General features: G+C 43.2%; 1 protein-coding gene across 1 annotated transcript in view; it reads left to right on the forward strand.

The window, feature by feature from the left end:
- Window positions 1–24,844, forward strand: part of RFX4 (regulatory factor X4) — a 195,785-nt gene that overhangs the window by 119,038 nt on the left and 51,903 nt on the right. The window contains exons 9-11 of the mRNA XM_049884974.1: window positions 5,785–5,948; window positions 21,687–21,787; window positions 24,441–24,499. Of these exons, the coding sequence (XP_049740931.1) occupies window positions 5,785–5,948; window positions 21,687–21,787; window positions 24,441–24,499 (324 nt within the window). The remainder of the gene's footprint in view (window positions 1–5,784; window positions 5,949–21,686; window positions 21,788–24,440; window positions 24,500–24,844) is intronic.

A 24,844-nucleotide genomic window follows, 5' to 3' on the forward strand; every position in this document is an offset into this window, starting at 1 on the left:
CCCGCTGTGTTAATTGCTTTCCCTGTGTTAGCTTGCTTACTGTTCCCCCAGTAACCCTGTGTGGTAGGTGGTTGTATGAGAGCTGCCGCTTGGCTCGTAGACACAGCTCCAGAAGAGATAGCATCGTGTTGGCAGAGATACTATTCTTCCACTTCTTGACTGTTACACATTGGATTGCTAAAACGTCCTTCATAATCTCCTAAATTTCCTGAACCACCCTTCTAGTAAATATTTTTAAGAAGTTAAAATCACCTCTTTCTCGCATAACACTGGTTAGGCTATGTGTTACATTCCAAAGGTGAGTGAAATCAAGGCAAATAATAATTCGTGACTGGTTAAGACAACACTAGCCACTGTAACAAATAAGCCTTCAAATCTTAACACATTAAGAGTTTATTTCTCACTTATGTCACAATCAAATCAGTGTGCTCTTGGTTGGAAGGCTAGTTGCTGGGGTGGTTCAGGGACTCCCGCTCCTTCCACCTTGTGGCTATACCCTTCTCTAGAGCCCTGGAGTCCTCTTTGTTCAACTGATGGCTGGGGAAAAGGATTCCAGGGAAGGCACCCCCTTCTTAACCTTGTCAGCCCTCCAAAAATACTCATCACGTTCTCCCATACCCCATTGGCAACAGCTGGTCCCAATGGGGCTGAGCAGTATGGTCCCTCATGGGGCAGCTGCTCTACACTATAGCTTACACTCCTACAGAAGTGGGGCGGCTTAGATCTCTGGTGACAGCTGTCCCTCTCTGCCATATCGACTAACAGCAAAACTATTGACCCATCCTCCTTACTCAAAACTCACTCTCATCATCTCATTTCCCTTACTTCCAACACTTTTTGGGTGCCCAGTGGTGCCAGATACTGCTCTGAGCCCCAGGAATAAGGAAGAAGAAAAGGGCATACAAACCGGCAATTAGCATGCAAAATATATGGTGAGAAGTCCAGAAACCTTCAACGAAAAGAGTGCTCCTATGGGAAAAAATGCCAAACTTGGAGACCCAGGCTTGGATTTAAGACAGTTCCTCATCCTACAAATGAAAGACAAAAATACCATCTCTGCCCATCTAAGTCACAGTATTACTAGAAGGATGAGATGAGACAATGCCTGCTAGAAGCTCCCTGTGCACTATAAAAGACCATACAAATGGTTACTCTTGCTCTTATCAGATATACCAACCAGAGAGGTTAAGAGACTTGCCCAAGGTCAGATAGTTGGTTAGAACCAAAGTTATGACTAGATCTTTCCTCACTTGACACCTCTAGTCCCATGTTCTTTCTATCCCCCTGGCAGGGATATTTGGTGGCTGTTTCTAAGATGGTTAATCAAGATGTGGTTCATTCTAACTAACCATGAAAAAATGCAGGGAGGATATTTTACACTGATGAGCTTTGTGGCTTTCTCCTACAGCTGAGAAAAGTCATCGATAATGCGTGGTGGGTGCGTCTGGTACACCCTGACTTTATAGTTTGTTTCAAATCTTCAAGATCTTGAATATCTGTTGAGGCTACAACTTACGCTAGTCTCCCAATCTGAAATTATCTTGTTTGCTTGCTCATTGTTTGTCTCCTGTCACTGCAGTGTAAGCCTTTGAGGGCAGGGATCTTGTCTGTTTTGTTCATTAGGGTATCCTTACCAGCCATACTCTTAGGCACTCAGTAAAATAGTTGGTGAGTGGGTGGATGGATGGATGGATATTAAAACACTACTGACTTGTAACAGTGTCGGGTAGATACAAAGAGTTCAAGTCTGTACATAGAGAACTCCCTGCAAAGTCCTCTCCAGACTACATTACACAAACAGCTGTAAGGTCAGATAGTCTGAATCCCAGGTCTGTCATTCACTAGCCTGTGACCTTGGGAAAGGTACTTCATCTTTCCGAGCCTCAGTTTCTTTCACTGCAAAATGGAGATAATAATTATACCTCATAATAAAACCTCATAGTAAAGCTGTGACGATTACATGAAATTGTATATGTGATGTATCGGTTTTATATTAAGAACATAATAAATGGTAGCTATTTTTACGGAGGTCCTTCTGATAGTGTAGCAATTAAATACCTCTGGTTGGAAATCATCAGATGTGTTTCCATAAGATTCCAGTATACTAGGAATGAATTAAACATGGACATGGGAAAGAAAAAAGAGAAGTTGCTGAGGAGATCTCAAGAAGCTCATCTGATGCTTCAGAACTTCATTGAGCCCAGAGAAAAAGGGCTGAGAGTTCAGGGGATTGAAACCGATAACCCCAAAAACTTATTTTAAGAAATCGTTTGCAATCATTTACCTCCGATTCTTTCCCCACTTGTGCTTGAAGGAGTAAAGAGAACTTACTGTCTTGTCTAATAACAAGTTTCCATTTGTTAAATGCCTACACGATGCCAGGCATTTTACATAAGTTATTTTATTTCTGACAATAGTTAGGCATCATTATCTCTACTTTATAAAAGCTGATAACTCTCAGATTTACATACTTAGTCCTGGGCTCCCGATTCATTTGTCTCGACATCTAACTTAACATGGCCAAATCAGAACTCTTAATTTCCTGTCCTAAATCTGTCATTCCCAAGTCTTAAGTTGCCACCACCTAACTGCTCAAGCCACAAACCTTGAGTCTTCTCTTGCCCTCATCCTCCATATTTAGTCCACTGGGATGTCCAGTTGACTCTACCTCCTAAGCACAGCATCTGTCCACTTCACAAGCGTGAGGGGCAGGAATCACCTGCACATCTAACCTCCAAGTCTCCACTCTTCATCTTCATGCTACTCTCCCTTCTTCCTCTTCTTTCTTGCCCCCAGGAGGGAACAGGTGCCACTGGCCATTAAGCCAGGAAAAAAAAAAGTTGCCACTGAAATTCATAGCGACCCTATAGGACAGAGTAGAACCGCTCCGTAGGGTTTCCAAGGCTGTAATCTTTATAGAAGCAGACTGCCACATCTTTCTCCTGTGGAGCAGCTGGTGGGTTCGGACCACCAACCTTTCAGTTAGCAGCCGAGTGCTTAACCACCATGCCATCAAGGCTCCTTATTGGATATTACCGAAAACCACACCGGTTGCCATCAAGTCGATTCAGACTCGTAGTGACCCTATAGGACAGAGTAGAACTAACTGCCCCATAGGGTTTCTAAGGAGCAGCTGATAAATTCGAACTGCCGACCTTCTGATTAGCAGCCTTGCTCTTAAACACTGCACCACCAGAGCTCGTATTGACATTAAACCTAAAAACCAAGTGCCGTCGATTTAAGTGCTCTAAAATGCAAAGGGTAGGTCAAAACTGATCATGCACCCTCTGAAAAGGCTGCTCCAGAGACAGGGGACTGATCAGGGCTCCCTGTGCAGCCTGAACAGACTTGAAACAGACAGGCGCCTGCTAAAGTCACCAGTTTTCCACAGATTTGTTTTAACCTACACAGCAGCTAATCTTTTCCAGACTTTGTGCCAGAAATTAACTGCTTGTGTAAAAGAGGAGTAGGACTGCATGCAAGGAGAACTAAGGAAGGCAAATGAGTTCCGAATCTACCAAATCTTAGGAATCTACTGGGCAGGGCTTCTTACTCAGAGCTGAAAGGGCAGACAGGGAGAACCAGGGCCTGACCTGAGGCTTATGCCCAGGGATGGGCGAGGAGGGTCCTCTGGAGGGCAGGCATGTTGTCCAAGAGATATAGCCATCTGCAGGGCCAAGCTGGGCCATGAGTCTGCTGCCAGGTGTCCCAATGACAGCACAGGTGCCTTGACAGGTGTCTTGACAGGTGGGCAGAGCTACAATGGGGATCCTGGCTGAGCGACTCTCAGAAACTTAGGCAAGAGTGACTCAAATGCTTAGGGCGGTACGCTGATTTCTAGTAGTGGTAGTGCCTCTATGATAAAATAATATAACCTTCGTTCAACGTCTAGCATGTGCCAAGCACTATAATAAGTCTATTTTAGGAATATTTACCAATGCCTATGATAAATTTTGATCCCATTTTATAGAAAAGGAAACTGAGGCTTTGAGATGTTACACTCCAGGTTGATAGTGGAGCCAGGTTTGGAACCCACGATGTCTTCACTCACGTGAATCTTCTTTGTTTTAATTTTCTATCTAGAAGAAAACTTGGCAATATTTTCCCTGTCATGGAATAAACAGAACTGTGACTTAAGCTTCACAATCTATAGAGCTGACTTCATTCAACACTTTGATCATGTTTTTGGCAGTGTCCATTTTCTCCTCTAGGAACTCAGGCGGGCATGCTTCCCTCGCCCTTAGATGGGGGAAATCTGTCCACAGGGAGCTGAGCTCTGTCACCAGGCTGGGGGCAGGGCAGCACTCCACTTCCTGGAGGCAGCCTGGTCAGAGGGAGGCAAGCCCCTACTCCTGGAAGGGGCCTGAAGGACCCAGAAGCCTAGGAAGAGACGTGGGCATCAGGAATGGGATAGAAGCCCAGCCACCACGTGAAGATGAGGCTAGCCACAAGACTGGGTGGTGGAAGGACCCAAGCAGGCATGGGTTCTATTTCAACTCTCCCCTGACTTGCTATCTGGCATTGGACAAATAATGTCTCAGCTGTCAGATTATTATGCATATTAAATGAGAGAACCTATGCAAAGTTCCTGGCATCTAATAGGAGCTCAATAAATAAAGATAATGGCAATGATAATATCACCTCTGAAGTATTAGACTGGAGGGACTAAATTATCTCCCAGATAAGATCAGGTCTGGTTTAGGAGCCAGGGATGTGAGTAATGCTACCTACCTGTGGGGGAGAGAGGGATACACACACAGTCCAGGAAGCAACCCATGCCTGTTAGAATTTACAAACATTCACAGTTATCTGTTCTCCAGCTTCAAGATGGGTCGCTTTTCAATGTTAGCTGAAGTTGAGGTATTTCTGAACGTTATTACATACACCATTTAATCACCTTCTACTATTTCCCTTCACTTCCCTTATCTTGTCCCACCCTCCACCACCACCCCTGCTTTGTCCCCACCTCCAACTCACACACTAGAAGGTAACAGGTGTAGGGGAGCCATCCAGGAGCTCTCTGGTATGGACACTTAACTCCGCCATTTGTTCATCAACAGCACCCCTTGAGTTCCTGCTCTGATCGTATTAATAATGACTCCCATTGTTCAGTACCTGTTATGTTCCCATTCCCTGGCTAGGGGTTGGAAATCTAAAAAACTATCAATCACCCATAATTCATGTGCCCAGGTAGCTTACCATCCAGACATCACCATCTAGCATCCCAAAATGGCACCAACCAACCAGGGCTCTTTGAGAAAACGGAGGTACTTGGCTATGAAGAGACCCTTGCAGTTTGCCTAGTTTGGGATGCATAAGTTTCAAAGAAGAGAATTTTGTCTGTGGCACCTTCTCTCCTCCCTTCCATACACACACCTGCAACTCCCACACTTTTCCCTTCCTTCCATAACACCCAGGGGCCCTGAGGTACCAGCGGGCTCTGACCCCCTTATGAACAATATCCTGTTATCCTTTCATAAACATCTCCCAGACCACGGTGAACATTGAAGGGGCTGATGGATTAATGTCCTCCTCCTCTCTCCCAGGGCGGAGGAGGCCCCAGACTCCCAGGCTATGAGGTTCTCCGGCAGTGGGAAGACTTGGGGCAGGAGAAGCTTCCAGGGCCTCCTAAACCATGAGAGGCCAGCCAGGCACAGCTTCTACAGCTCCAGGCTGTAGTGATGGCAGCATGGTCGACTGGGCTGGCCTCGGTGGAGTCCTGAGGCTCTGATGGAGTGCCCTGTATAACCTCATGCTTCCTCTCCTCTCTGTGGGTCGATGCAGGTTCAAAGTTTTCTTCTGCACTTTTGGCAAGGAATGCCGCCCCACATGCTGCCTGTGCTGGGCTCCTCCACGGTGGTGAACATCGTCGGTGTGTGTGATTCCATCCTCTACAAAGCTATCTCCGGGGTGCTGATGCCCACGGTGCTGCAGGCGTTACCTGACAGGTGGGCACAGGTGTTTTCATCTCCTCTCCTCCTTTTATATTTAACCTTTATAACTCATTTGCGTTCAGAACCATTGGAATTTACTTTATCACCCAATCTGATTTATTTTTCCCTTATTAGGTGAGTTCAGCCCATTTACATTGGTTGATACAACAGATACTTTTGTTCTATCAATTTATTTTATATTTTTATAGCTTTTTAATGTGATTGTTTAAATTCAGGTTTACTGAGGGTATACTTTCCACACACTAAAGTTTACCCCTTTTTAGTGTACACGATCAAACTACAGGATGGTTCCATCACTGCAGAAAATTCCCTCATGCACCTCTGTAGTCAACACTCCTTTCTATCCCCAACCCTTGGTAATTACTCATCTACTTCCTGTCCCTATAGCTTTGCCTTTTCCAGAATGTTCTATAAATGGAATTATACAGTACATAGCCTTTTGAGTCTGGCTTCTTTCACTTAGTATAGTACACTTGATATTCATCCATGTTGAGTAATATTCCGTAATATGGCTATACCACAGTTTGTCCATTCAGCAGTTAAAGGGCATTTGCGTTGTTTCCAGTTTTGGCCGTCATGAATAAAGCTAGAATTAACATTCACATACAGGTTTTTATGACGGTTTCCATTTCCCTTGTGTAAATACCTAGAAGTGGGATGGCTTAGTTATATAGTAAGTATATCTTTAACCTTATAAAAACTGCCAAACTGTTTTCCAAAAGGCATTCCCACAAGTAATGTATGAAGCTCCCATTGCTCCATCTCTTCAGCAGCACTTGGTGTTGTCAGGGTTTGTGTGTGTTTGTTTTAGCCATTCTGATAATTGTGTAGTGATAGCACCTTGTGGTTTTAATTTGCATTTCCCAAGTGACTAATGATGCAAAGCATCTTTTCAGCTGCTCATCTGCCATCCATTTACATTTTTTGGTGAAGTATCTTTTCAAGTGTTTTGCCTACTTTTTTTTTTTTTAATTGGGTTGTTTGTTTTATTAGTATTGTTTTGAGAGTACTTAATATATTCTGGATACAGTTCTTTATCAGACCTGTATTTTGAAAATATTTTCTCCCAACCTGTGTCTTGCATTTTCATTTTTTTTAAAAAAACAGTATCTTAAAGAGCAGGAATTTTTTAATTTTGACGAAGTCCTATTTTTCAGTATTTTCTTTTATGGATTTTGCCTTTGGTGTCATATCTAATAATTCTTTGCCAAGAAAGATCACCAAAAATTTCTTCCATTTTTTTCTTCTAGAAGTTTTAGGCTTTACATTTTATAATTCTGTAGGCTTTATATTTAGGCCGATAACTCCTTTTGAGTTAAGTTTTGTATATGCTGTAAGGTATGATCAAGGCTCATTTTTTGTTTTTGCATAGAAAGATCCAAATATGCTAGCACCATTTGTTGAAAAGACTATCCTTTCTCCAGTGAACTGCCTTTGAAGCTCTGTGGAAAATTGATTGGTCATATATGTGTTGGTCAAAATCAGTTGGTCAGCTCTGTTCCATTCATCCCTCCTTTCACCAGTACCACACTGGGCTGATTACTGTAGTTTCATAATGGGTCTTAAAGCCTGGTAGTATAGGTCCTCTGACTTGGTTATTTTAAAAAATTGTTCCTCTGCTTTTGCATATTAATTTTGTAGAATCTATAAAAAGCCATTCTGGGATTTTGATTGGGACTTTATTGAATCTATACGTCAATTTTGAAATATTTGTCATCTTTACAATATTGAGTCTTCCAATTAATAAACACAGCATATCTCTTCATTTATTTAGATTCTCTTGTTTCCTTCAATAGAGTTTTGTAGTTTTTAGCATATTTTGTTGTTGTTAGGTGCCGTCGAGTCAGTTCCGACCCATAGAGACCCTATGTACAAGAGAATAAAACACTGCTCAATCCTGTGCCATCCTCACAATCACTGTTATGCTTGAGCCCGGTGTTGCAGCCACTGTGTCAGTCCATCTCCTTGAGGGTCTTTCTTTTTTTTGCTCACCCTCTACTTCACCAAGCATGATGTCCTTTTCTAGGGACTGGTCTCTCCTGATAGCCTGTCCAAAGTACGCGAGACAAAGTCTCACCATCCTCGCTTCCGAGGAGAACTCTGGCTGTATTTGTTCCAAGATAGACTTGTTCGTTCTTCTGGCAGTCCGTGGTACAGTCAACATTCTTCACCAACACCATAATTCAAAGGCATCAATTCTTCTTTGGTCTTCCTTATTCATGGTCCAGCTTTCACGTGCACATGAGATGATTGAAAATATCATGGCTTGAGTCAGGTGCACCTTAGTCCTCAAAGTGACATTTTTGCTTTTACACATTTTAAAGAGGTGTTTTGCAGCAGATTTGCCCAATGCAATACGTCATTTGATTTCCTGACTGCTGCTTCCATGGGTGTTGATTATGGATCCAAGTAAGATGAAATCCTTGACAGCTTCAATCTTTTCTCCATTTATCATGATGTTGCTTATTGGCCCATCTTGATCTTGTCTATGCATTCACCAGCTAAAAGGCTTTTGAGTTGTTTCCAGTTTGGGCCTTTATGAATAAAGCCAGTATCAACACTTAGGCCAGACTGGTACAATAAGGCAGTTATATTTTTGAACCAGTAAAGATATAAAAGTCTTTTTATTTATCTTCATTCTAATGATTTCTGATTTTCGTTTCTTTGTGTCGATCCAAGCTTCTATGTAACATCATATTCCTCTGTTTGAAGAATCTTCTTCAACATTTCCTGTAGTCCAGGACTGGTGGTAATGAGTCATTTCTGTTTGTTTTGTTTTGTTTTTAGTCCTACTTGAGGTTTTCACAGCTCCTTGGCTCTGTGGTTTGATGCATTTCATTATTTGTGGGATATCCCAGCCATTAGCTCTTCAAATATTTCTTCTGTTCTATTTGTGTTCTTTCTTCTCCTTCTGTGATTTCCATTACCTCTGTGTTAGACCATTTGACACTGTCCCACAACTACTGGATGCTCTGTTTCACTTTTTTCATTCATTTTTCTCTTTGTATTTTGATTTTGGTTATTTCTATTGACCTATCTTCAAGTTTACTGGTTGTTTCTTTGAATATGTGAATTCTACTGATGAGAACATTGAGGCATTTTTCATCTCTGTTACCATATTTTGTTTTTGTTTTCATTTTTAACATTTCATTAAATTATTTTTTAAAGTTTCTCTGTTTCTGCTAGAATTCCTCATCTGTTCATGCTTGTTGTCTTTTCCATTAGGACCATTAACATATTAATCATTTGTTGCTGTTGTTAGCCATTGTCAAGTCAGCCCCTGACTCGTGGTGAACGCATGCACAATGGAACGAAATGCTGCCCAGTCCTGCATCATCACCATGATCAGATCACATTACTCCTAAACCAAAACCAAACCAAATCCATCGCCTCCAAGTCAATTTCAACTTTATAAAACATGGGGTTGCCACGTTAGTCAGTTATTTCAAATTCCATTTGATTGTCTGGTTCTGTTGATTGCTTTGTCCCTTGAGAGTGGGCTCTTTTCTTACATTTCTGTTTGTCTTGTAATTTTTGTTTGACTGCCAAACATGTGTAGAATAGTATGAGGTAAATAGTATATATGCCTGGAGATGGGCATGCTCCTCTTTCCCAAGGCTGTTGGTGGGTCTTCCCCTTGCCCTAGGATCAACAGGCTTGCTGATTTTCCCTTTGCTACTTGAGGCTTTTGTTTCATAGGCTTAAAAGTTCCCAAAGGGATTCTGTGCCATTCTCACAGCAGCAGCTGTTTTCCTCCTCCAAGCATACACCTCTGAGACAGACTTTCTCTCTTCTACTATCCCGACCCCCAATCTTTCTCATGAATACCTGGTGAAATCTGTGGAGAAGAGCCTGTGGATGGGTTTAAACTTCCCTTGTGGCTGAAGCTCCCAAAGTTCTGTACACTCAAGTTAGCTCACACTTGGCCTTTAACAATTTGTTAAACTTTTTAGCTGATTTATTTTTACTCATTTGTGGGGATGTCCTGCTTTCCTTCCTCTATCACAGACGAGTCATTGCCCAAGTCTTGTCTCCTCTTCTCTCTTTGGAGGTATCTGTCTTTCCATTAATTTCAGGCTGGGTGGTTTCCCTATGACCTCAGCTGTCTGATGGGTTCAAGAAAAGTTATGATTTTATAGATTATCTGGCTCTTTCTTGTTATGATGGTGGGAGTGATGTTATTTCCATTTTCTACATTCTAGGTGGAACAGAAACACACCCAAGCAGGCTAACAGAGATTACTTCCAAATTTTGGTCTCATGTGTTTCTGAATTTTTCAAGTGTTCTGCATTATATTTGTGTATGTATCTATTTTATGTGTATGTATGTGTGTACATATACACACATATGTATTGTGTATGCATACATGTATATGTATACGTATACGTATATGTATATACATACACACATATATATATAGGTTTTTAAATTTTAAGGTTTTTAAGTTCCTTTAGGCTTCAGGTTATTAAGTTCTTTGTTGTGCATTGATCAAGTGAGCTGGATAATGGTTAAGTTTCCTCCTCTATTTCATACTAAGAACGCACCTCCTGAGGGATCAATAGGGGCATTTGCACCATTTATAAGAGAGCTTTATATTACTTCCAGTAATGTTTTATAGGCGTTACACACACACACACATAAAACGTTTGAAGTTTATAGTGCAGTTTGTGGGATATAAAAGAAATGGTAACCCTTGCTTTCCTCTCTACAATTGGCTCCTTTTTCAGAGATGTGGAAGTTGAAGTTTGAGAAGTAAAAAGACTTGTCCTCCTTTAACCCACAAACAAATGAAACAACCAGGACTCAAATATGTATTCGTTCATTCATTAAACAAATGTTTATTGATTACCCACAATGTGTTAGGTTCTACAAAGGCAGCATTAAATAAGATAAACATGTCCCTGCAAGACTTTTTAAAAATTACATAGTCAGTTTCTACTGTGATCTTTGGCTTACTAATCCAGTGCCTTTTCCATTCAATCAGGAAGACAAAGTATTCAAAAAGATCAGCCTTCCTCTAACAGCTGATTTTTCACTTTTACTTACTCATTCATCCCTCACACTTGTCTGAGTATCTTCTGTATACCAGGCTGTGTGCTTTACCAGAGGAGGAGATGAGAATTGATGCTGGAAGTTCTCACTCACAACCCTGGGTAGATCTAGACTGAGGCACAGCTCCCAGCTCACTAGCTCAGTCCCATCCCTTCCTTTCCAACTCAAAACAGTGTATTGAAATTCAGGGGAATGAGTGACACTATTATAGAGATAGGAGCCCTAGTGGTACTGTGGTTAAGTGCTTGGCTGTTAAACAAAAGTTGGTGGTTCAAACCCACCAGCCGCACCACCGGAGAAAGAGGTAGCAGCCTGCTTCTGTAAAGATTTACAGTCTTGGAAACCCCGTGGGACAGTTCTACCCTGCCCTACAGGGGCACTATGAGTCAGAATTGACTCAACAGCAGTGAGTTTTTTATTATAGAGATAACCATAAATCTTCTACTGTTATTTAGAAGAAAAGTAAATCATTCCCAAACTTGTACTTCTCACCCTTGCAAACTCCAAAGTGATCTCAGCACAGTGGTTGTTAATAACTGTTGGCATAACTAAAGTGAGAAGGCATGTTAGGGGTCACATAAATGGACAAGGTGATGAGAAGCGTTGCAATACAAAGAAAGGTATAGGAGGAAGAGAGGAGGCCCCTTTTGGCTCAGGTTGGGGTAGGGGTGGTGACCTAGGGCTCAAGGTAGGTTCCCTGAAAGAGGTGGCATTTGGTCTGAGGCTAGAAGTTTTGGGAACATCTTGAATAGTTGAGATGGGAAGCGCAGGCAGAGTCTGCAGACGAGATCCAAGTGAACCAATATATATATATATGGAGCCCTGGTGGCATAGTGGTTAAGAGCTCAGCTGCTAACCAGAAGGTCAACAGTCTGAATTCACCAGCTGCTCCTTGGAAACCCTATGGGGCAGTTTTACTCTGTCCTACTGGGTCACTATGAGTCAGAACTGACGTGACGGCAACCAGTTTGATGTGTGTGTGTGTGTGTGTGTATGGGAAAATAAGTAGAATGGGAATTCTGTTTGAACTGAAGCCTAGAGAATGTGCAGAGAGCCAGTGGGACTTACGACAGAAAAGTAGATGAGGACCAAAATTGGTGAAGACCTTGCATGCCAGGGACAGGCGTCTGGGCCCCCAGTTGTTTTAAATGAGCTGAAGGAAAGGACTAAGGGTGAATAAGACCCACGGAATCCAGTAATGTGGAGTCCAGCCCCTCACTGCTGCATGACTTAACTTCAGAGCAGAAAAATTAGAATGTTTGGGTTAGTCTTAAAAGTCAAGCAACTCCACAACCGACTCAGAAAATGGAATCCCTTCCAGGGTGGGGTTCCCTCCCCACCCCAAACCCCAGAATTTAAGTATTACTTTTTATTTCCTTTTCTAAAACCCTGGGGATGAAATGCCTGCCTAGTAAAGAGTTCAGAGTTGCAAAGGACTGTAGGGGTCGGCACCAGAGTTGTGCTTCTGAAAAATTTGTCCAGAGTGTAAGGACCATAGCCACCTGAACGTTTATGCATGCTGTCCCCAATCTATTCGTCAATCCTGGGAAGAAAGTATCATTTCTAGTTTATAGATGAGGAAACGAAGGTTCAAAGAGCTTCACTGACTTGCCCAGGGTCCCCTACCTTGCAAGCCGCAGAGGCGGGTTTAAGTGGCTCTGAAGCTTGTGCTCCTTTCACTGTATCAGAGGAGGGAGGAAGACCAGAGGCATAGGGATGGTTCAGGTTAGAGCTGACAGGGACCCATCCCTGGGCTACATCAATGGGTGGGAGGGGCCAGGTGGGAGAACCTGCAGAGTTTGGATAAATAGGACTTGTGACTAACTGGATAGACCTCGAGAAGTATGTATATGAGGCAGTGTGTCTGTGTGTGTGAGTGTGAGTCTGTGTGTGAGAGAGTGTGTGAAGCATATGTGTGAGCATGTGTGAATGTGTGTGAGAGTGAGACAGAGTGTGTGACAGTTTGTGTGAGAGAGTATGTGAAGTGTATGTGTTAGAGAGTGTGTGAGTGTGTGAAAAGTGTGAGTGAGTGTGTGAGTGTTTGAGAGAGAGTGTGTGTGTGTGTATGTGTGTGTAGGGGTGGTCAATGGGCAGGGAGGATAAGATGTCAAAGAAGCAAGGAGAACCTTGAGAGCTGATCCCGGGATGCTAAAGGAATAGCAGGGCTGGTGACAGAAAAGCAGAAGGCATTGGTCTGGAGATGGTGAGCAACGAGGCATCTGTCACATGTGTGAGCATTTTCATCACCTGAGACCAGAGTAAGATAATGTCTATGAGGCCAGGCTTTGGAGCCAGGCAGATCTGAGTTTGAATCCTGACCCTGCCACTTACTTGCTGCATCTCTTTGAACAAATACAGCGACTTCTCTGTTTCTTATGTTTCTGTTGTTGGTGTGAGGTTAAATAAGAAAATACCTGTGAAGTGTTTAGTGCTTGGCACCTTGCACTCATTAAAAGGTAGCTGCTATTAGCACCGTTGTTGCTGTGGTAATTATGCTTCCTGTTAGTGCTGGAGGTCATTCAGGGACTTAAAGTGTGGAATTAAGAAGCAAGAGAGAAAGGGCTGTGAGATGGGAGGAGGAAGGAGCGTGAGGAAGGAGCGTGGCAGTGTCAGTAGGGAAGGAGGTCAGAACACCAAGGAAGGAATGAATCTCAAGAAGGGGGTGACGGTCAGCATCCCCAGATGCTGCTGGAAGGTGGAGTGGCCAGGGCTGGGGAAGGCATCTCCTGGACTAGGCGATTGGGAAGTCAGCTCCTTACCTGCTCATTTGACACCAAAGCAGATCAGTCAGAAGGTGTAGATTACTCCTAAAAGTCTGACAGCTCCAAGTCCAAGGCCCAGAATAGAATCCTTTCTGAGCTGAATCCCTCCTGCTTTTCCTTCAATGTAATAAAACCAAACAGTTACACCAGGTGAAAGGCGCAGTAAATGGCCCTGTTGCTTACTCTGCTCTGGACAAAGGCTGGCTCCCCCTGTTCTGGCTGCGAGTACTGCCTCTGGGTAAGTTTTCATGGGTGAGAGTGGTAGCCCGACCCTCCCTGACTTTCCAGCGGCCATGGGTTGACCACTCTGGTCAGTGTCTCTAGATTTTGACGTATGGCAAGAACAGTAAATATTCTGAGAAGTCTTCTCACTTAGAAGTTGGATCCAATGTGCTAAATTTTGTACTCTGGCCTTATTATATATGCAGTACTTTCGGTTCACTCAGTATTTGATGTTTATTAAGTACCTCCTATGTGGCATAGTGGATAAATGCTACGGCTGCTAACCAAAAGGCAGGCAATTCGAATCCACCAGGTGCTCCTTGGAAACTCTATGGGGCAGTTCTACTCATAGGGTCACTATGAGTCAGAATCGACTTGAGGGCAATGAGTTTGGTATGAGATGTATCAGTCAGAGTCTGTGGGTGGTGCAGACTGTTAACACACTTGGCTGCCAAATGAAAGGTTGGAGGTTCAAGACCACCTAGAGGCACCTTGCAAAAATCAGCTATTGAAATCAGCCATTGAAAACCCTATGGAGCACAGTTCTGACACACATGGGGTTGGCATGAGCCACAGTCTACTCAATGACAACTGGTTGGTACTGGTGTATCAGTCACTCTGCTAGGCTTGTTGTTGTTAGTTGCTGTCAATTCTGACTCATGGCAACCCCATTTGTTGCAAAGTAGAACTGCTTCATAGAGTTTTCAAGGCTGTGACCTGTTGGAAGCAGATAGCAGGCCTGTCTTCCAAGCCACCTCTGGGTGGGTTCGAAGCACCAACCTTTCCGCTAGTGGCCAAGGCTTAACTGTTTGCACAACCCAGGGACTCTCTGTTAAGCTCGGAGAATACATATACTCCCTTTCTTTCAGGAAGACATACTTGACTCCATTCTTTCCTCATACATCCATGTATTAGTTTCCTGCAGCTACTGTAACGAAGAACCACAAACTGCATGCCTTAAAACTACAGAAATTTATTTGCTCACAGTTCTGGAGGCTGTTGTTGCTGTTGTTAGATGCCGTTGAGTCGGTTCCAACTCATAGTGACCTTATGTACAACAGAAGGAAACATGGCCTGGTCCTGCGCCATTCTTACAATCTTTGCTATGTTTGAGCCCACTCTTGCAGCCACTATGTCAACCCACTGCATCAAGGGAAAATCAGCATGTCAGCAGGGCTGTGCTTTGTCTGAAGCCTCCAGTAAAAGGTCCTTCCTTGCCTCTTCTGGCATCTGGTGGCTCCTGGCACTGCTTGGCATTCCACAGCTTGTAGCTTCATCACGCCAATCTCTGCCTCTGTCTTCACATGGCCTTCTTCCCTCTGTCTCTGTGTCCTCTCTTCTTATAAGAACACCAATCATTGGATTTGGAGCCCACTCTAATGCAGTATGACCTCAACTTAACTTAATCACATCTGCAAAGGCCCTATTCCCAAATAAGGTCATATTCTGAGGTTCCAGGTTCACATAGCTTTTGGGGAGACGCCATTCAAACCACAACAACCAACATCCACTCATAAGGAAATACATTGGTTCTGTCTTCAAAATATTTTAATCTGCCCACATCTCCCCAGTGCTATTGTTAACCACCCTTGTCCTAACCACTCTCTTGTCTGGATTATGCAATAACCTCTGAGCACTGCTCTACTGTAGTCTATTTTCGACCAATAGCCAAAGTAATTTTTTAAAAACATATGGCAGGATCAAGAGTGTTCAGACAGCAGGGCAAATTGAGTAAGTGGGGAGATTAGAAATTTTAAAAACCATAATCATAATAGGTCTCATTAAGCAGGTACAATTGAAGAAACATGAAGCTGATAAGGCAGGAGTCATGTAGCTGTTTGGGCCAAGAGCGTTCCAGACATAGGAAGCAGCAAGTGCAAAGGCTCTGGGTGAGGCAGGCAAGGGCCTGGGATGTTGGAGAAACAGAAAGGAGGCTGGCATTGTGGGAATGGAGTAAGCCAGGGAGAGGGAGAGGAGCTGAAGTCAGAGAAATAAATGGGGCAGGGGGAAGGGAAAGTTTGTGTAGGGCTCTGTAGGGAACATACTGAGGTCTGTCCATCTGGGAGCTGGGAGACATTCATTCATTCATTTAACAAACATTTCTTACATGCCTACTGTGGGGTTGGCACTGTGCTAGGTACAGAGGATACTGTGGTAAGCAAAACAGCACAGCCCCGCCCTCTCCATGGAACTTACATTCTAGTAGGAAAGGTGGACATTAATCAGATACCCAGGTTGGTGTATAAATACAAAAGGCAACAATTACAGGGTCCTTTGAAAGGAATAATTAGGGGGTTTTCCTGTGGAAGTACCATCTGGACTGAGATGGAATGGGTAAGGAGAAGTTGAGTAGGTGATAAGGGGAGGGATGCTCTAGGCTGAAATAATGCCACGGACAAAGGCCGTGAGGTGGGAGAGAACAGGGCAGAGCCAGTGGAGCGGAAATGTGGATGAGTGCAGGAAGTGCAAGGTGGGCCAGAGAGGTAAGCGAGGCTAGAGTAGGAGTCTTGGGGCTGTGGGAAAGTTTTGGGTCTTTCTGTGCGTGTGAGCTTTAGATGAAAGTTTACAGCTCAAGTTAATTTCTCATACAAAAATTTATATACATATTGTTATGCAACATTAGTTGCAATCCGTATAATGTGACAGCACACTCCCGCTTTCCACCCCGGGTTTCTTGTGTCCATTCAACAAGTTCCTGTCCCTTCCTACCTTCCTATCCTGCCTTTGGACAGGAGCCACCCATTTGGTCTTGTGTATCTGCCTGAACTAAGATGCACACTCTTCACAAGTATTTTATTTTTTATCATCCAGTCTAATCTTTGCCTGAAGAGTGGGCTTCGGGAATGGTTTTAGTTCTGGGTTAAGAGAGCTAATGGGGGGCATGGCTTCAGGGGTTCCTCCAGTCTCAGTCAGACTATTAAGTCTGGTCTTTTTAAGTGATTTTGAGTTCTGCTCCACACTTTTCTCCCATTCCATCAGGGACTTTCTGCTGTGTTCCCTGTCAGGGCAGTCATTGGTGGTAGCCAGGCACCATCTAGTTCTTCTGGTCTCATGCTGATAAAGTCTGGTTTATGTGGCCCTTTTTGTCTCTTGGGCTAATATTTTCCTTGTGTCTTTCTTGTTCTTCATTATTCTTTGTTCCAAGTGGGTTGGGACCAATTGATGCGTCTTAGATGGCCACTTGCTAGCTTTTAAGATCCCAGATGCCACTCACCAAAGTGGGATGCAAAGCATTTTCTTAATAAGCTTTGTTATGCCAAGTGACCTAGATGTCCCCCGAAACCATGGCCCTCAGACCCCCGCCTCTGCTACTCTGTCCCTTGAAGTGTTTGGTTGTGTTCAGGAAACTTCTTAGCTTTAGCTAAGTTTAGTCCAGTTCTGTGGACTTCTCCTGTATTATGTGTTGTCCTTCCTTCCCCTAAGATGATTCTTGTCTACTATCTAGTTAGTGAATTCCCCCTCCCTCCCTCTCCACCCTTGTAGGCTTGTAGAATGTTTTCTTCTGTGTTCAGACCTTTCCTTGAGTTCTTATAATAGTGGCCTCATATAATATTTGTTTTTTTGCAACTAATTTCACTCAGCATAATGCCTTCCAAATTCATCCAGGTTATGAGATATTTCATGGATTCATTGCTGTTCTTTATGGTTGTGTAGTATTCCATTGTGTGTATGTACCATAATTTGTTTATCCATTTGTCTGTTGATGGGCACCTGGGTTGTTTCCGTCTTTTTGCTATAATGAACAATGTTGCAGTGAACATAGGTGTGCGTATATCTATTCGTGTGAGGGCTCTTATTTCTCTAGGATATATACCAAGGAGTGAGATTGCTGGATCATACGGAACTTCTATTTCTAGCTTTTTAAGGATGCACCAAATCAATTTCCAAAGTGGTTGTATCGTTTTACATTCCCACCAGCAGTGCACAACCTCTCCAACATTTATTATTTTGTGTTTCTTGGATTAGTGCCAGCCTTGTTGGGGTGAGATGGTATCTCATTGTAGTTTTGATTTGCATTTCTCTAATGGCTAATGATGGTGAACACTTCCTCATGTAACTGTTAGCTGCCCGAGTGTCTTCTTTGGTGAAGTGTCTGTTCATATCCTTTGCCTGTTTTTAAATTGGGTTATTTGTCTTTTTGTTGTTGAAGTTTTGCAGAATCTTGTAGATTTTAGAGGTTAGACCCTGGTTGGATATGTCATAGCCAAAAATTTTTTCCCAATCTGTAGTTTGTCTTTTGATGAGCATAAGTGTGTGATTTTTGGGAGCTCCCAGTTACCTAATTTCTCTTCTGGTGTTTGTGCATTGTTAGTAATGTTTTGTATCCTGTTAATGCCATGTATTAGGGCTCCTAGCATTGTTCCTATTTTTTCTTCCATGATCTTTATCATTTTAGATTTTATATTTAGGTCTCTGATCCATTTTGAGTTAGTTTTTGTGCACTGTGTGAGGTATGGGAATTGTTTCTTTTTTTTTGCAGATGGATATCCAGTTATGCCAGCACCATTTGTTCAAGAGACTGTTTTGTTCCCCATTTAATGGACTTTGGGCCTTTGTCAAATATCAGCTGCTCATAGGTGAATGAATTTACGTCTGAGTTCTCAGTTCTGTTCCATTGGTCTATGTATCTGTTGTTGTACCAGTGCCAGGGTGTATAATAGTTTCTAAAATCAGATAGTGTGAGGCCTTCCACTTTGTTCTTCTTCTTCAGTAATGCTTTACTTGTCCGGGGCCTCAGGATTTGGCTCTTTATCCCAAGAATAGAGTGAAACCATTGCTTATTGCAGCAGCCCAGGTGACGGTTGATGGTAGCTTGGACCAGGAAGAAAAGGGAGAAAACTGGGTGAAGTTTAGAGGTAATTTAGAGATATAAAAAATTGCAGTGCTTGGAAATGGGAAGAGAGACAATTTCTGAGTCTCAAAACTGGGAACTCTAAAAGAGGGGCAGCCAGATATTATCAGCCTCATGATGTGCTGCAACTGACAGCACAAGGGTCATCTACAAAGTTTTCTTCCCTAAAAAATCGTAATTGAATTTAATTGAGTCTTTAGACCTAACTGCCAGTTTATAAGAAGCACTCAGGATACAGGAACGAATTAAATGGCACTACAAGGAAGTAATCAACCAAATCAGAATGGGGGGCATCCAGAGAGCAAATGACAACGATGTTGCCAATAAATCAATGGCATGAAATAGGATTAAAAAAAGACTTAAGAAATAGAACAATGCATATTATATGTTTTATGCAGTGTGTAGACCTTCTGTGGATCCTGATTCAAATAAACTAGAAGATGTCTTTGAGACAGAGAAACTTGAATACCAATATTTTAATGCTGTTTATTTTGTCAGGTATACTAATGGCATGGTGTGGATATGGGTGTAGGTTTGTGTGTGTGTACACATATACATACTTATTTAGGCTTTCTAAAAAAAAATTTTTTTTTTTTTTTTTAGTAATGCATACAGAAGTTTTTAGGGGTGAAATGACATGACATCTTGGATTTGCCTAAAACGCTCAGGCCAAAAAAAGGGAGGGTGTGATAGATTAAGGAGTCCCTGGGTGGTGCAAACAGTTAATGAGCTTGGCAGCTAACCAAAAGGTTGGAGGTTCGAGTTCACCCAGGGGCACCTCAGACGAAAGACCTAGAGTGCTACTTCTTAAAAACTAGTCATTGAAAACCCCATAGAGTACAGTTCTACTCTGACACACGTGGGGTCAACATGAGTCAGAATTGAATTGATGGCAACTGGTTTTGGTGATAAACTGGAAAAATGTGGTTAATTGTTGATGGTGGGTGGTGAGTACCTGGAGCTTTATTATACCATTATGTCTATCTGGGGTTATGTTTGAAATTTTTCATAATAAAAAACTAAAAGCAAACTTCCTGGAAGGTGCAGTTGACGTTGTAGGGAACACAAGATAAAGACTAGGTTTGGGTGGGGCGGGGGAATCCCATTTCCATTTCGATGTTGAGTTTGACATGCCTTTGGGACTTCTAAGTGGAGCAGGTGGTTGGTCTGGAACTCTGAGTGTGCTGGAAATATAACAGTGAGTATAGGTGGTGACTGAAGTTGTGAGCATTGAGAAACTACCCAGGGAAGGAATAAAGAATTATGAAAAGAGAGGGCCCACAGCTAGACTTGAAGAACTCAAGCACATAGTAGCCAGGTAGAGGGGAGTAACTTTCAAAAATGACTGAGGAGGAGCGACCAGAGGAATGAGTGGTCACAAATGCCCAAGGAAGAAAGTGTTTCCAAAAGGAGGAAGTGGGTAACAGAATGCCGCCAAGGAGTCCAGCCAGATGAGGAAAAAAAAAGCTTCCATTAGGTTTGGTGCCATGGATGAAGGTGACTGCCTGGATGAGAGCTGTTTAGGCAGAGGGACAGCAGTGGGCTGAAGAGTGAACGGGAGGTGAAGATGTCTATGAAGTGGAAGAGAAGGAGAATGGTAGCTTGAGGAGATATGGAATTGAGGAAAGAGTTTTTGCTTTTAAGGCAAGATATTCTTGAACACATTAAATGATGAGAGGAATGATCCAGTAGACAAGAAAAAGTTGAATATACAGGAGAAAGGACAGTCAATAATGTAAGAACCCTGAGAAGTCAGGAGGGGCTAGGATGGGGGTATGGCTTTGGACAAGAGGCGGCATTGCTCCTTCATTCTATTAGGAAGTGGGGGGAGATGATCAATGCAGGGAGAAGAATGTTGATGACATTTTTCCTTTGTGGTTTGTTTTCCCTGAGAGGTAGGAGGTATGAGGGTCTTGGAGAAGGTGGGAGAGAGTTGTAGAAAGGGGAAGAGTGAGTGACCAGAGAAACGCAGCAGGTGACTGTGGTCTGACAGGATAGAGTTGGTGGGAGACTGCACCAGGGCAGTGTAGGCAGTGTGGGTGGAAGGCAGGGACGGTGGGTGGTCAGCATGGGAGAGGTCCCTATGGCTGGCATGACCAAGGAGGACTTCATGGAGGAAACTGGACCTAGAGCTATGAGCAGCCGATTTTGATGGTCAGAGGCTGGAAATTGTGCTCAATGTCTTTTCAACTCCATATTCCCATCTCCTCCATCCCCCCACATCCACACTATCTCCCCTCCCACCCCAGACTGGGCCTTGACTGTCCAAATCTGATCTGGTTTAAAGACCCTTATCAGGGTTGTTTGGGAATTTTAAAATATGCTGTTGCTTTCCAGTTCCTGCAAAGCAGCAAGCAGTTTGGTGAGCCCGAGCCCAGGCTGGGTAGGCAGGCATGGCCATGTGCTGCAAACAGAGCTCCTGCCCAGCAGAGGGGCTCAAACAAGACTGGGCTTTGGCAGCATGAGGAGGAGAGCCCAGCTGCAAAACGCTCTCTTGGGCGCATTACCCCCTGACTCCACCCTTACACAAAGCTCGGCAAAACCATGAAGGATCTCACTTTGCTTGCAGAAGTTATGGAGGCAGGCAAGCCTCTCAGTGGGCCTCCCCCCACACTGTGCCTCATGCATCTCCCTGGTCCACCAGCGCTTGCACCAGAGCGCATTCTACTCACGTTCTTCCCAGAAGCACCAGCTCTTCGCAGGGCTTGGGTTGCCTGCAGTAGGCCTTTGCTGCTGTGGGTGGCACCTGACACCACTAGAGGAAAGACAGCCCTCCAGGGGCCCATGAGGAGGACCGGGCGACACACCACACACACCCTTAACATGTATCATTTCTCTTTCTAGCTTAACTCAGGTGATCCGAAAGTTTGCCAAGCAGTTGGACGAGTGGCTGAAAGTGGCTCTCCACGACCTCCCAGAAAATCTTCGAAACATTAAGTTTGAATGTAAGTGCTGAAGTGGGTTTGGCAGCAGAGGGGAGGGGGGAATGACATTTTAAAACCAAACATTTTACACGGATTTTTAACAAGATAATAATAAAAATATCCACCATTTACCGTTTGCCCATAAAACACCAGGTATTATGCAAAGTACTTTACACATGATATCTCATTTAACCCTCACAAATGTTTACTATGGGTGGCACACTTCTCCTTTTACAGGAAAGGAAGCAGACTTGGAGAGGTAGCGAGTAGCAGGATCAGGATTTGTTCCCAGGTCTGTCTGTCCATAAAAAAAAAAAAAAAAAAAAAAATCACACCTAAATTCGTGCTCATCACCACTATACTCCTTACTTCATTGAATCCTTACAAGACCTCTGTGGTGGAGGAAGGAGTATCCCTATTCTACTGATGAGGCTCTGAGAGGCAAAGAAACTTCTCCAAAGTCACACAGCCCCACAGCAAGTAATCAGGAGCCAGGAGTCAAATTTAGGCCTATCTGATGCCACAGCTCTGAGATTTCCACAAAGCCCCTGCCCACAAAATGGTGGTATTAGGAGACAGAAAATGGCGTCAGGGGTTCAGGTACTTACTTCCCTGGCTAATTAGAAAGCCAAATTAATATTTCTCATAAGGGGCCTGGGACTGTGAATCTTTGCTGAGCATCACCACTCATTCCCCATAGTTTGTTCTGCCTGAAGAAACCACTTCTGTTTTTCTGTCAGATGGGCCTGTACTTCTGGCGCAACTTGTGTGCAAAGACTCGTTTGTCACTGTTAGACAAAGATGAAATGATTTTAAGCAAAAAAAAGTTTTGAGATATATGTTTCTTCAAGCCCCATTTGAATATGGCTCACTTTTTTTATTCTTGTCCAAAGTAAGAGCCAGCGAGGAAAACGAAGGAGATCAAATTACCTCCTCTCCACAGGCAAAGGGGGCCCTTTCAGACGTGCTTTGAGGCTGCCTGCAGGGCCCATCACCTATTGATAAAGCCTGCTTTATTTCACGGCTCTCAGTTCTTTTCTTTTCATGAGCACTAAATTCCACATCACAAAGTTAAAGAAAAAGTAATTAAGGGGAAGGATTAACGATTGATCAGCCTGGAAAATTAGAAGTTCATCTGCCCGCCCCCTCTACCTCATTCTTCCACCCCACGCCCTATTTTTCAAACCACGCTGGCCCTGAGTCCAAATTAGAATAATCTGAGGGAAATTTCTAACTACTTGTCGACCAGTTCAGAAATTAATGAAAAGAATGCCCTTTGCCCATTTTAATTACGCTGATAAAACAAACCTGTCGAAAGTCAACAGTGAAAACAAACCTGTCGAAAGTCGACAGTGAGACCGCTCTGATTCAGATCACAGTAGAGGGTCTGGGGCAGAGCAGGAGAAAAATGTAGAACAAAAATCAAATCCATAAAAAAGTCCAGACTTACTTGTCTGATAGAGACTGGAGGAACTCCCAAGACTATGGCCCTAAGATGCCTTCCAACAATGGAACTGAAGCCATTCCGGGAGACCACCTTTCAGCCAAACAATAGAAAGGCCTACAAGATAAACAATAATACCAGAGAGGAACCAACTCCTTAGAACAGTTAATTATATGAGACCAAAAGGGCAAAATCTGTCCAAAAGCAAAGATGAGAAGCCCAGAAGAGGTAGGGAAACCGGACAAAAGGTAATGGGGAACCCAGGGTGGAAATAGGGAGAGTTCTGACACATTGAGGGGACTGCAGCCAATGTCTTGGAACATTTGGTGTACAAATTGTTGAATGGGAAACTATTTTGCTCTGTAAACCTTCACCTAAAGCACAGTAAAACATTAAAAAAAGAAAGCAGTAAGGAAGTGTGTTGGACCGTCCATTTGTCGGGTGCCTGGAGGAAACTGTTCTCCCCAGGGAGTTTAAGAATGCATTTGGAGAATGTGTGAGGGGGTGGGGCAAACACCACCCCAAAGACCCTGGAAGAATGAAGATCTTGGGCAGGCACATGTCTGTTGGCTTCAAAATCCAAGGATGTAAGATCACTCCACTTCAGATTCTCAGCCTCTCTTTTAGTTTATGTCAGCGGAAGACAACAGGAGGTTTTTCTAATTGCAGTGAGCTTCAAAAACACATAAATAGATTATATGGTGAGCATATGGCAAAACAGCAGATTATGAGCATAGAGTCTCATTAATGCGCAGCTCAGTGTTTCATCTAGAAGCATCCCCTAGTACCCCATACCGCTGAGGCTCAATCACAGTTTCCCAGTAGAAATACTACATTTTAAAGGGGCTTCTTCAAAGCTCCCACTTGATTCCCACAATTATTTATGGGGAGAAGTGATTGAGCTTGCAATTAGCGAAATGAAAGACAAGTAAATAATTGCTTTTACTCATGGTTGATTGATGCCACAATTTCTCACACCTGTCAGGGTGGCGTGTGCATGCCTTTGAAACATGTACCCCAAATATCACCTTTAGGAAATAATTGTCTAAGTGCAAATGGGAGAACAAGGAATCCAATGCAGGGTTAGGCCAATGGGTGCATAAAATGGATTGGAGAGTAAGATACTTCAGGCAAATAAGGGAGCTACTCTTTGGAAATTTGTCCCTGGAAAATCCAAGGTAGGACCATAAGGCACACAAATATCTCAAACTAACTCTTTTCTTCTTGCAGTGTCGAGAAGGTTCTCCCAAATTCTGAGACGGCAAACATCACTAAATCATCTTTGCCAGGTAGCTGTCTTATGTTCCACATTTTTACCACTGCTGAGTCATTGCAAATGAAGGTCAAATCCAGAAAAGCAACTCCTTGTAGGACTTGGCCAGGGTATGGTTGGTAAACAGTACACTCTCACTATTATGTTGGATTTCTACAGATAAGGAATAAAAATAGCTAATCACTAAATAGTTTCAACAAAATTCAAAATTATTTCTGACATCAATTGTCCCTTAACCTTTCAGATATGTTCTAGGTGCACAAATTTGTGTTTCTCTTAACTTATATCAGGTTTTCTCTACCTCAATGTCTCAACCTATTGACATTTTGGGATGGATAATTCTTTGTTGTAAGGGCCTCTT

Source organism: Elephas maximus, chromosome 4, assembly GCF_024166365.1.
Source record: "Elephas maximus indicus isolate mEleMax1 chromosome 4, mEleMax1 primary haplotype, whole genome shotgun sequence".
In the NCBI taxonomy this organism is placed as follows: domain Eukaryota; kingdom Metazoa; phylum Chordata; class Mammalia; order Proboscidea; family Elephantidae; genus Elephas; species Elephas maximus.